The 13,083-nt window shown below is 35.0% G+C and overlaps 2 protein-coding genes across 2 annotated transcripts; both read left to right on the plus strand.

The window, feature by feature from the left end:
* The first annotated feature begins 308 nt into the window (after positions 1 to 308).
* LOC131628807 (protein SMAX1-LIKE 4-like) lies at positions 309 to 4,161 on the plus strand. Its single transcript, XM_058899624.1, has 3 exons — positions 309 to 1,203; positions 2,127 to 2,337; positions 2,545 to 4,161. The coding sequence occupies exons 1-3, from the start codon at positions 428 to 430 to the stop codon at positions 4,018 to 4,020; spliced, it is 2,463 nt and encodes an 820-aa protein (XP_058755607.1). The 5' UTR covers positions 309 to 427; the 3' UTR covers positions 4,021 to 4,161.
* Positions 4,162 to 11,791: 7,630 nt separating this feature from the next.
* On the plus strand, positions 11,792 to 12,938 carry LOC131628828 (caffeoylshikimate esterase-like). The gene has a single exon (XM_058899643.1). The coding sequence runs from the start codon at positions 11,840 to 11,842 to the stop codon at positions 12,815 to 12,817; it is 978 nt and encodes a 325-aa protein (XP_058755626.1). The 5' UTR covers positions 11,792 to 11,839; the 3' UTR covers positions 12,818 to 12,938.
* The last annotated feature ends 145 nt before the right edge of the window (positions 12,939 to 13,083 follow it).

Here is a 13,083-nt window from a genome sequence, read left to right on the forward strand (position 1 = left end):
AGAAGCATGCAGCTGACAGTTAATGCTGTATCTCACTGCAATCTTCACCTTTCCATACTTACATGAACATGAACCTCTTCATATCAAACATTCATAATCTTACATCACTTCTATAATATAGTTTAAGTATAAATAATTCACTGCTTAATTATATTCAATAGTGGTTAACTAAAGTAATGTGAAGTCAAAAAAGTTACCTCTTTAAACTAAAACAAAAAGAGAATTAAAGAAAAAAGATAAAGTAATGAGTGACAACAAGTATAAAGAAAGCAGTGTAGAAAACCTACTTGCTACATTCTCTCTCTCTCTCTCTTTGAAACTCTTTCTGTTAGTTCCATATTTCTGTGATAGAAAACAAGAGAGAAGCCATTAAACCAGCTTCTTAAGACAAAGAGGGAGGTGTAAGGGGGTGTGTATATATCAAGTGATGCGCTCAGGAGGTTGTGCATTGCAGCAGACCCTCACATCAGAGGCTGCTTCAGTTTTGAAGCATTCTCTTGTGTTGGCTAGAAGGAGAGGCCATCCACAGGTCACTCCTCTACATGTAGCAATCACTTTACTAACCTTAAGACTAAGTTCTTTCAAAAGGGCTTGTCTTAAATCTCATCAACCTCATCACCAAACTTCACATAATCATCATCCTCTTCAATCTCGAGCTCTCGAGCTTTGTTTCAATGTAGCTCTTAATAGGCTCCCGACAACGCCGTCACCTTTGATTCATTCTCAACCTTCGCTTTCCAATGCTCTCATTGCGGCTTTGAAAAGAGCGCAGGCTCATCAAAGACGAGGCTCGATAGAGCAACAGCAGCAGCAGCAAACGGTTCTTACCGTGAAAGTTGAGCTTGAACAGCTTATTATATCGATTCTCGATGACCCTAGTGTTAGTAGGGTTATGAGAGAAGCTGGATTCTCTAGTACTCTTGTTAAGAACAATTTAGAGGATTCTTTTTCGCCTTCTAATTCGGTTTTTAAATGTTACAATAGTTCTGGTGGTGGCGTGTTTTCGTCTCCTTGTTCACCTTCTACTAGTGAGAATCATAGAGAAAACATTAACCTTGGAAGTTTCAGACAGAACCATTTCACGGCTTCAACGAATGCTAAGTACAGTTCTTCTGAGTTTAACTCGGCTCTCTTTTCTCCACCAAAGAGAAATGAGTTGATGACTACTTCAAATGGACTCGGCTTGACCCTTCATTCTTCAAGGTAATCTTTCGCTTAAACAATAACAATAATATCAAGTTTGGTTAAATGCAAAAAAAAATTTAAAAATGCATGCTTGAATTTAAGGTGAGTTTGTCAAAAGCAAAGTATCACCGCAATTTTGCTTAAGTTCTAAAGTGCTTATCGTTTTCTGATATCATAGTAACATACCGTGGCTCTGTCATAGTCACCGCTAATCTAAAAATAACCTAAGTGCATGTTTGGACTCGCGGTGAGTTCAGCAAAACCTCGGTGTGTCACTGTGATTATGTCAGTATTAACAACATAATGTTGTTCTTAATTTGTTTGATTTAGTGCACAAAATTTCTTATAATCACTTATAAAATGCAACCATGAAAGAAAGGTAAACATAAGTACATAAAAGTGTTGTCTATCTCTGATGGTATATTTGAAAGGTTATTATGTTGGCAAGATGTGGAGGAATATGTACGGTTACTGAGCTATGGCAAAACACATGCTAAAAGCTTTGTTGGTTGGTAGGAAGGCAAAATATGAAGCAGAGTCTTTCCTTCTGCCTCACTTTAGTTTGTCAGTATATATAACAAACCTCTTACACATTAAGCACTCAAATTATTTTGGGTTGGAGAAACAAAAAGACTACACTTGTACGAAGCACAGACACAAATAATGACAGCAGACACGACACCGACACATCAACAACACTTGTATGTGTCAATGTTGTGTCGGTGTCCAACAGTGACATAGACGCATATGCCTTTTTTCAGAGGTGTCAGTGCTACATAGCTACACTTTATCTAAAGAAAAATATAGAAGAAAATTTGTGTTTTCTTGAATAACAGAAAAGCATTTTGTGATGTGGTAGTACTATATGTTTGAAACTTCACAGTGCTTATTTATTTGATTCTGGATGTTAATTTTGTTGAGTTTCTGAACTTAATCTGCAGTGTTCTTGATTCAAGGATAAGCATCTCTCAGAATCCATCTCATATGATGGAAACAAAGCCATTTAGTAGTGATAAGGAGCATGAGGATAAGCTTAATTGCTGTGAAGAATGTGCATCCAACTATGAAAAAGAAGCTCAGTTTCTCAAACCTCAACAGAAGAAAATATTGCCTTTCTGGCTTCAGTCTCATGGCACAGAAGAACCAAAAAAGGTAACAAATCATTGAATAACTATGTAGCACCAATACCTCTGAAAAAAGGTCGACACCGACACCAACACGACATTGTTGATTTGTCAGTGTCATTTCTGGTGTCTAGTGTCTGTATCTGTGTCCGTGCTTTGTAGTTGACTAGTAAACTAGTATTCACATCTATGTTAGTACTATTTGCTTATGAATGAGTAATTTAACAATTTTCAGGATGGATTAACCGAGTTGAAACGAAAATGGAATAGACTATGCCTTTGTCTCCACCAAAGCAAACAGCATCAAAATCAAAACCACTGGAATTGGAGCAACAACAATCACATTTCAAACCACAATAACTCATCAAGTTCCGTATCTAATAACTCCAATCATACACCTCGATTCCGTCGCCAACAATCGTGCATTATCGAGTTCAACTTCAACGATAAAAGGCAAGCAGCCGAGCCAGTCTTCGATTCTTTCGAAAGCATGGAAGCTAATGAAGTAAAGATCACTCTTGCACTTGGAAATGCTAGTGATTCAAGTGAAAAGGTGACACAACAAGCTCATGTTTGCAAACTATTGGAAGAGAATGTGCCATGGCAATCCGAAACGGTTCCTTCAATAGCAAAAGCCTTGATCGATTATACCAAATTATCAAAACAAAGTGAAATTGCATTCACATGGCTATTTCTACAAGGCAATGATTTCATAGGGAAAAGAAGATTAGCACTTGCTATAGCAGAATCAGTTTTTGGTTCAGCTGATTTGGTTCTTCATATGGACATGCTAAAAAAGGAAACTTTAACAACCCCATTTTCTGAAATGCTATTAGGAGCATTGAGAACACATCAACAGCTTGTGGTTTTAATAGAAAACATTGATTCTGCTGATACCCAATTCACCAAATTTCTCTCAGATGCATGTGAAAAAGGAAAGTTTGAAACTTTAAGCAGCAAAGAGAGGAATTTAGGTCAAATTATATTCATACTAACAAATGGTGGATCCACAAGCATTGAAGAGAAGAAGAACAAAGGTGTTATCAATTTGTTGTGGCAGATAACTGAATCTAAACCTAATTTTTCTAGCCCCAAGAGAAAATCTGAATTGGATCTGTTTTCCAAAATCAAGAACCCTAGAATTGAAGAAAATGAAAAGGGGTTGTTGATTTGTGAACAAGGAAGCAAAAAGACTGAATTTTTAAGACAGACAAGCTTTAACAGTAACACCCTTGATCTGAACATGAAAGCTGATGAAGAACAAGAAGAAGTTGAAGAAAGCCCTAATTCAAGTGATTTAACTAGAGAAACTGCAATTGATCAATTGAACTCAAAAGGGTTTCTTGATTCAATTGAGAACAGGTTTGAGTTCAACACAAATTCAGACAAAGACAGAGAAAAGACAGATTTTTTTCTGTCTAGGATCAAAGGGTCATTTGAAGAGGTTTATGGTAAAAACAATGTGGTGAATTTTAGTGTAGATGAGAAAGTGGTTGAAAACATGTGTGTTGGGTGTTGTTTTTTTACTAACAAAATGTTTGAGAAATGGCTGAAAGACATTTTTCAAAGGAGTTTAGAAACAGTTAACTTTGGAGGGAAGGAGGGTATACTTTTTAGACTTTGTTTGGGGGGTGGTGATAGAAATTTGGATAGTGGGTTTAATGGTTCTTGTTTGCCTAAGAGTATCAAAGTTGATTGCTTTATGGAGTAAGCAATTTTGGGTTCTTAGGGTTTCTTGTAAAATGGGATAGTTTGTGTAACTTCTAAGTTTCATAGTAGTGTGTGTTTTTTTTTTAAGTTCTCTTTGTAAGCATTGTGTTATGTCAATCAAATTTTGCAGTTTAATTCTAAGAGTTTTGTTAATTTGAAGATAGGTTAAAAGATAAGCAAAATTTTCCTTCTCTTGTAACAATTGGTGGAGTAAGCAACAGGGGTGTAAGTCCTTTCGAGCAAATCTTCAAGATAGCTATAGCATTTAACAAAAAATAGTGATATATAAAAAATAACTGAGTAAATAAAAAGTCCATGTTGAGCACTCCATATATGTAAGAGAGTCCATATACATTATATTTTAAGATTGTATGTTAATATGTCATGTTTAATTTGTTGGAATTACACCTAAAATTTGAAGAATTCCAAACTATTTGTCTCTTGTTCTTTAATTTTTACACGAGTGAATCAACCACACTTTAATTGTTAGATGACTCCGCTTCACAATGATTATGAGAGAAGGTAGGAAAAGATGAATTGGAAAAGAAAAGAGAATTAGAGTTTACGAAAGAGGAAGAAGAAGAAGAGAATTCTAAAGAAAAACCATCTTTATTTTGCTCGTTGCAGTATTATGGTTTACACAACTCAACTTTTTTATAATAATAGGGTACCTCCTTATTTATATGATTGGGGAATGGAGCAAGTCTAAATGAAACGAGTGTATTTGCCATCCCTACCATTGACAAGAAGAAAAATAACATATTACTACTGATAATTAATCATGGATAAAATTATCTTCATTCATTACAAGACAAATTTGGCGCTTCTAAATATATTTCTTCAAAGCTCTATATGATTATTTTTTACCTTAAAGTTAGTATATGATTGGACAGCAAAGTGCACTTTTCTTTCCATCTTAGTAAAACACTAGTATGAATTTCTTCAATAGTTTAACTTTAAGGTATGATTCTAACACTCACATAGCTTTAACATAAGTACTCGAGTGTCCTTCATTTTTAATTACGCAATAAAGTTTCCTATGATAGTTAGGAGTAGGAGTGACAAACAGGTATGTATTCCGTTTAGGTGTGTTTTGCAAAAGTCTGTGAAAAAATTGGACGGAATGGGACAGATATATTTGAGAGTGCGGATCTAAAATCTTGTTCCGTCCTATAGAAAAATGAGGACGGGACAGGTAAAGTCTGCGGACATTGAACCTTTTAAATCTTAAAATAGTAATATTATATGAAAAAACTCAAGTCCGTAAAAATTTGTAAAAAACATAACAGAATACGAAAAAATACGGACAAAACGGACATTCCCTACGTGTCAAACTCGTTTTGTCACTCCAGTTAGGTGTGAGGTGTGAGGTGTGGATGATTGATCATATGGACACGGACATTCTACCACTACTACTAATTGAATTCAAGCATCGTCAATATTAGTAAAAGAAAAAGTCATGTTTTACTTTGAACATGAGAGTTAATACCAAAAAAAGTACAAGTTATTTTACTAGGGATAACAATAATAAAATTATATGAGAAAGTGGAGTAGTCTTCATAAGACACATCTTCCAGTTAAGAATTCTTTATGAACAACTTTAGTTTAGTTCTTTTATGCTTTTGGGACTACCTTCATTATTTTGAAAGAGCTAACTATTGTCTTCATTAGAATTAACTAAAATCCATAATGATGATATTACTTACCATTTGTTAAGAGAATAAAAGTATTGATTACCAAATAAGCTTGAAATGATTATATGTATGATTGCAAAGTTAGACACTCTTTTGATTTTTTTTATTTCTATTTGTCTTTAGAGGAAGTGGCAAACATAAAACTCACATAATTGAATGGCTTTAAGGTGAATATATTCGGTATAATAATATTAACATTGTATATTGAGTTAAAATGTACAAACTAGTTAAGAGTTATATAAAGTGAATGAATGTGTTGATTTACACAAGAGATATAAAATATTAGTTTTTAATAGACATATGATAAAAAAACTTTTTGAAATGTACACAAAAACGTCGAATATAATAAAGTCAAAATTCTAGAATCAAATTTGAAAAAAAAAATAATATAATAAAAGATGGGGAGTTTTTCAACTTTAAATATCGAAATAACCTTATTATTCAAAATGAATCTCATAAAGATATGAATATATTTGTAGATTCCATATATCTATGAAGTACAAGCGAAAACCCTATTTATAATATAGGAGTCCAGTCAAAGAAACAAATAGAATAATTATACATAAAAACTAATTAATGAGATAATCACAACATATCTCAAACTCAAGTGAGTGGAGCTGTAAACAACTTGAGTTTTGAAGTTAAAGTTTGCAAGCGACATGGAGAATGAGGTTTTGTAAACATGTCAGTTGGTTGGTTAAGAGTGCCTATGGAGATAAGATGAAGTTTACCACAGAGAATATGCTGATGAATGAAGTGACAATTAATTTCAATATGTTTTGTTCGCTCATGAAAAAACATCATTGTGGGCAATTTGAAGGCACGACCATTGTCAAAATAAAGATCTGTCAGAGAAGGTTGAGATGTCTATAAATCAGCAGGAAGCCAACGAAGCAATAATATCTCAGATGTTGTATCAGTAAGAGCATGTTATTCAACTTTAGTGCTAGAGTGGGTTGTCAAAGTTTGTTTCTTGCTCCATCAAAAAATAAGAGAATCTCCAAGAAAACTACAAAAATATGTGGTAGATCGACTATCATTAGGATCATCGGCCCAATCGACATCACAGTAGGCTCTAAGAATCAATAAGGATGTGGCTGAGTAGTGTAGACCAAAAAACATGGTGCCCTTAATATATCGAATAATTCAGAGGACAACAGCATAATGAGTTGTACGTGGAAAGAACACGAATTGACTAACCAAATGAACAGCATATGATATATCTGTTTTAGTAATTGTATGGTAAATCAAGCTACCTATGAGTTATCGATAAAGAGAGGCATCGTCAAGCAAACTACCATCTTGAGGAGTAAACAGAACATTAGGTTCTAAAGGAGTATTTTCAATTTTATAATCAGTGAGACCTGCTCGAGAAATAAAATCAGAAACATACTTAGCTTTTGAGATAAATAAGCCATCACTAGAAGATAAGACCTCAAATCCCAAAAAGTAACCTAATGATCCAATATCATGTATCTCAAAGTGCTCACACAAGAATATCTTGAGCTCTTCAATTCTAACAGAGTCATCGCCAATGATAATCATGTCATCAACATAAAGAAGCAAGATAACAATACCATTGTTTGTTTTTCGAGTAAAAATAGCAGAGTCGTGAGAACATGAAGAGAAATCCAATTAAGTGATAATATTGCGAAATTTAGCAAGCCAAGCTCGATGTGCTTGATTAAGACCATAAAGAGCCTTACGAAGACGACACACTTTATTTTCTTGGCAGGAGGATGCATACAAACCACTTCTTCTAACTCACCATTTAGAATGGCATTTTTGACATTCATTTGCGTAAGTATCTATTTTTGAGTGGCTAAAATGGAAAAAAGAGTTTGAACAGAGGTGATGTGTGCAACAAGAGTAAATGTTTCTTCATAATTAATACCATACTCTTGAGTGAACCCTTTTTCCAATAGAAGATCATTGTATCACTCAATAGATCCATTAGAAAGAGTCTTTGTTTTATATACCTATTTGCATCCTACAATAGACTTATCAGAAGGAGGTTCAATAAGGTCCCATGTGAGGCTTCTCTCTAATGCATGTAATTTCTCTTGCATAACTTGTTGTCAATATGGATTTGTGTAGGCTTCCTTATATGACTGTGGTTCATGAAGGTTAAGCATAGTAGAAAACAATGGTAATCACGAAGTTAGGTAGGAGGACTTCTTACCCTTGAAGAAAGCTCATTGGTTTTAAATGTAGGAACAACAACTGAATCATCATCACCATAAGTGGATGGAACTATAGAAATGGTTAAAGGCTCACTAAAATAACCTTCATATGTCTCAGAACCTGTATCTGTTCCACTAGGAAAGTAATTGACATCAAGGTTACTAAAGAGAGGAGTGGAAGTGGACGGGATAAAGGTAAATTTTGACAAGGAGGAGAACATTATATGTTCCTAAAATATAACATGTGTTCAGTTCCATAACTAATAAAACAACTTAGTATATTCATGGGGTTGAAGGAGGAAAAAATGATCACAACCAAGCACCTTTAGTGACTTATAATCTGGTGCAGTGAGATAAAGACACTCAAAAGGGAAACATTATCAAGGATAGAAGAAAGAAGACGATTGATAATATGGACAGCAGTAAGATTTGTTTCACCCAAACTGCGTGCTGGACAAGAGGTTAAGATAAGCATGGCACAGACTGAGTCAATAATGTGACAATGCTTTCTCTTAGCAAAACCATTTTGTTGAGATGTGTATGGACAAGAAAATTCAGACAAGGTGCATTGATCTCCAAGAAAAGATAAGACTTTAGAGTCACAATATTCCATGGAATTATCTCGTCGAAAAAATTTAATGGCTTTAGAAAATTTTGTTTGAATCATTTTGACTAAGTTAATGTAAATTTGAGGAATCTCATACTGATTTTTCATCATTTATATCCAAATAAACTGAGAATAATCATCAATAAATAACACATAATATCGACAACCTTCTGTAGTAGGTGTGAGGGTAGGTCCCCAAATATCATAATATACAAGATCAAATGGTACAATTCAAATAGAAGTAATTTTATTAAAAGATAAAGATGGTTATTTAGCCGCTTGACAAGTAGTACAAACGAGGGACTCGTTAGTGATAGGTCCTAAATAACCTTGAGACACTAGATGATTTAATTTACTAATAGAACGATGGGAAAGACATTAATGCAAATTTGAATGGATGAATATGTAAAGTGATACAAATGTTAGACTTATGAGAAACATGCAGTTGAGTGAGCTCAAATTGCCTTATGATCTTACATACAATCCCAATGAGTTGTATCGTGCGTGTATCTTATACACGACATCCAGAGGAAGAAAAGGTAAGTTCATAAACAAGATCACATGATTGGCCAACACAGATAAGGTTAAAATTAATTTTAGGAATTAGATATGTGTCAGGTAGACTTAAAGTAGACAGGGAGATAGAACCTTTGTGGCTTACATTCATAAGAAATCTTATCAGTAGTTTGAATGGAACGGGTAATGTCATTTTTAGATATGGAAGGAAATAAATTAGATTCGGATGTCATATGGTTACCACAGGCAGAGTTAAAATACCATTTAGAATTATTTGGTGTGGTCGAAAGAGTAGTAGGAGTATTACCCAAAGGAAGAAGAAGAGGCTAAAGATTTGCGATTGAGAAAGCTAGCTGAGAGGAATATAAGATTTATTGGTAGCAGCAGTAGTTGCAAGTAAGGCCTTGGAGATTTGGTTGGAGGTTCATTTCTATTCTGGTAAGAATGTGAAGGACGAGTGGGACAAATATGAATTAAGTGTCTGAGTGTCTTGAAGTATCGACAATAGTTTGAAATATGACCTTTTCATGCAGTTATGACATTCAACTGTGGAACAATCAGAAAAATAATTATCAGACTTACGACAACAGCGACAGAATTTGGTAGACTTATTTGTAATTGCAAAGGCATGATCAACTTGTTGGCGAACAAGTGCCAATCTAGTTACTTCAGAATTGAGACAATGATGAGCATTCTTTAGTGTAGGCAAAGGGTTTTGGTGCAACATCGAACTGGTTCATAATCAATAGTGAGAGTCATCAGAAACTGAATCAGGATAATACGATTGCGATGAGTCTCATATGTTTTTATATCAGTAGCATCTTTCAAAGAAAGCTCGCATGAAGCTGACTGATTCTAAATAACTTTCCATCTGTGCCAAACAATCATAAACAAGTTGACCATATTGCTATTTCAAATTACTAAGATCCTTCAATAGGTGACATTTATAGGATAAATTAAAGATAGTATAATGTTGTTTTAAATGATCTCATATCTCTTTGGCATTCTTGAATCGCCCAAATTGCATATGAATGCTTGTAATGGAGGTATTCCGAAACCAAGTTATGATTTGATGATTTTTACTCATTCTTCTAACTTATTAGCATGAGCCTCTGAAGTTTCACCGGAACTTCTCGTCGGACACTTTTTATCGCCTGTCACATATCGTCAAAGTCGACGACCTTTCAAGAATCTGTTTATTGCCTCAATCCACTGATTATAATTGTTGTCATCGAGAGTTATGATAATTGGCCGAGTAACCTTGGATTTCTCCATTGTAGCACAATAAAGTTTAACTGAAATAAAGCGGCAGAAAGTTTGCTACCAAAAAGAAAGAAAAAACTCAGAAGGAGCGATGGGTTAAAGAACCTAAACTCTTTGATACCGTGTGGAAACTCAGGAAGATATGAATATATTTATGTATTCGATATATCTCTGGAGTACAAAAAAAACTCATATTTATAAGGGTTAAATATACAAAACCTCCATATAATGTTAGCAAGTTTTGATTTTAGCCCCTGTAAAAAAAATCGAATTTCTCCCTTGTAATGTTAAGATTCGATGTTTTTAACCCCTCAAATGACAAAGTGGCATGAAATCTTTAATTTTGCTTATGTGGCATGTCCACGTGGATCTTCTTTTATTTTTTAAAATCCACGTGAAATTATTTTTTTTTTAAAAAGTTATAAAAAATTATTTAAAACAAAAATTTACCCTTGTTTTTATAATTTTATTGTTGTTTTTATTATGAGGAGGTAAATCAAAATTCGCTAATATTACAAGGGTAAAATATATTTTTTTTGATATAAAAACAATTATTTATTCGAATTTTTTTATTAAATTTTATTTTTGGATTTAAAATACTATCGTTGTTTTGAATTTATGCGTTTGCACTGTCTCCTGCCACTCTATATTTTTTACTGTCTTATTTAACCCCTTAATATTTTATGAAATTATCATTTATTCAGTAAGAGATCCTTTGAAGGGTCATCCCAAATCCTCAAAGAGCCAAATCTATTAGAACATCTTAACAAGTTACTTGGTTCTCCTTCCATAATTTGTTTGCCTGTGTCTCTCAGCCCCTTGTTAACTGCATAATTCGTTTGCCTGTGTCTCTCAGCCCCTTGTTAACTGCATAATTCGTTTGCCTGTGTCTCTCAGCCCCTTGTTAACTGCATAATTCGTTTGCCTGTGTCTCTTAGCCCCTTGTTAACCGTAGTACATTTGCTTGCATCATTTGGGGTTTCATTGTCTATGTTTATTTGCTTGTTCTCAGCTGCTTATGTATGTCGTGTGTTCACCTGTTTCGGCTTCCATTTTTTGATAGACTGCTTCTTCTCTTAATGGCACTTATCACCTAGTTTTTGACATTTATAACATTATCCAATAAACTTCAAAAATAAAAAAACCTCTTACAAAAATTATCGTATTGGATTTTTAAAAATACCTACCAAATTTTTAGTTTTTTCTAGTTTTTTTATAGAGATTTTTTTAATAAATTATAAATTTTTAAAAGATAAATAATAAGAAGGATAAACATGTCATTATAAAATATTATGGGGTGTCAGTGTCAGTATAAAATCTTTTCAAAACACTACCCAACAAAACCAGCCCAATTATTTTAACCCAAGGCCAAAACCAAAACCAAACCACACGCGTTTTACTTCCAATAATGAACCATGGTAGGTTCGTTCACCAACTCCCGTGGGTCCCATCTACCAACCACACCACTAACTCCTTACTTTTCCATTTTTTTTTATATAAATCTTTTTCCAACATTATTCTCATTATCCTCTTCCGTTTCCATCTCCATCGCTGAAAATGGCACAACAACCGGAATCAGAGATTCTCCCCAATTTCTGGGGTGACACCCCCGAAGATGAGTACTACACCTCCCAAGGAGTCACCAACACCAAATCCCACTTCCAAACTCCCAACGGCAAAATCTTCACTCAGTCCTTCCTCCCCCTCGACGGCAACATCAAAGCCACCGTTTACATGACTCACGGCTACGGCTCCGACACCGGCTGGCTCTTCCAAAAAATCTGCATCACTTTCGCCACCTGGGGTTACGCCGTCTTCACCGCCGATCTCCTTGGTCACGGCCGCTCCGACGGTCTCCGTTGCTACCTCGGCGACATGGAAAAAATCGCATCCACGTCACTCTCCTTCTTCCTCCATACCCGTCGTAGTCCTCCCTACAACAACCTCCCAGCGTTTCTCTTCGGTGAGTCCATGGGTGGTTTAGCGACATTGCTGATGTACTTTCAATCAGAACCGGACACGTGGACGGGTTTGATATTCTCCGCGCCGCTTTTCGTGATTCCCGAGGATATGAAACCTAGTAAAGTTCATTTGTTTGTGTACGGTCTGTTATTTGGTTTGGCTGATACGTGGGCGGCTATGCCTGATAATAAAATGGTTGGAAAAGCGATTCGGGATCCGAATAAGCTGAAGATAATCGCTTCTAATCCGAGGAGGTATACGGGCCCACCTAGAGTGGGGACCATGAGGGAGCTTCTTAGGGTTACTCAGTATGTGCAGGATAATTTCTCTAAAGTAACGGCGCCGTTTCTGACTGCACATGGGACTGCTGATGGTGTCACGTGCCCTTCTTCTTCTAAGTTGTTGTATGAGAAGGCTTCGTCTAAGGATAAGACTTTGAAGCTTTATGATGGGATGTATCATTCTTTGATTCAAGGGGAGCCTGATGAGTCTGCTAATCTTGTGTTGGGGGATATGAGGGAGTGGATTGATGAGAGGGTGAGAAAGTATGGGCCGAGTAACAATACTCGGTAAACAAAAGAAAAAGAAAAGTCTTTGTTGTATTTTTTTCATACAAATTTTAGTTCCTGGTTTTTTAACAATCACAAGATTTGATTAAGGACTAATGAAATGGTTATGAACTGTGTTGAAATTATATTATGTTATTGTAGTTCGATATAATAATGTTTTTAACTAAATGTTTGCAAGTTAAGAAATTCAGAAACATTCTTTGATCATGCTTTGTTTGGTTTCAAGTCAACCAAGGTCAAACTCGCGTCACATCTTATTTTTCAAAACAA

This window comes from Vicia villosa, linkage group LG1 (genome assembly GCF_029867415.1).
Source record: "Vicia villosa cultivar HV-30 ecotype Madison, WI linkage group LG1, Vvil1.0, whole genome shotgun sequence".
Classification (NCBI taxonomy): domain Eukaryota; kingdom Viridiplantae; phylum Streptophyta; class Magnoliopsida; order Fabales; family Fabaceae; genus Vicia; species Vicia villosa.

Bases quoted from the DNA above. Each gene is read 5' to 3' on its own strand.
- LOC131628807 (XM_058899624.1), top strand. From the start codon at position 428: ATGCGCTCAGGAGGTTGTGCATTGCAGCAGACCCTCACATCAGAGGCT. The intron at 1,204-2,126 runs GTAATCTTTCGC...CTTAATCTGCAG, and splicing joins TTGACCCTTCATTCTTCAAG to TGTTCTTGATTCAAGGATAA. The intron at 2,338-2,544 runs GTAACAAATCAT...AACAATTTTCAG, and splicing joins GCACAGAAGAACCAAAAAAG to GATGGATTAACCGAGTTGAA.
- LOC131628828 (XM_058899643.1), top strand. From the start codon at position 11,840: ATGGCACAACAACCGGAATCAGAGATTCTCCCCAATTTCTGGGGTGAC.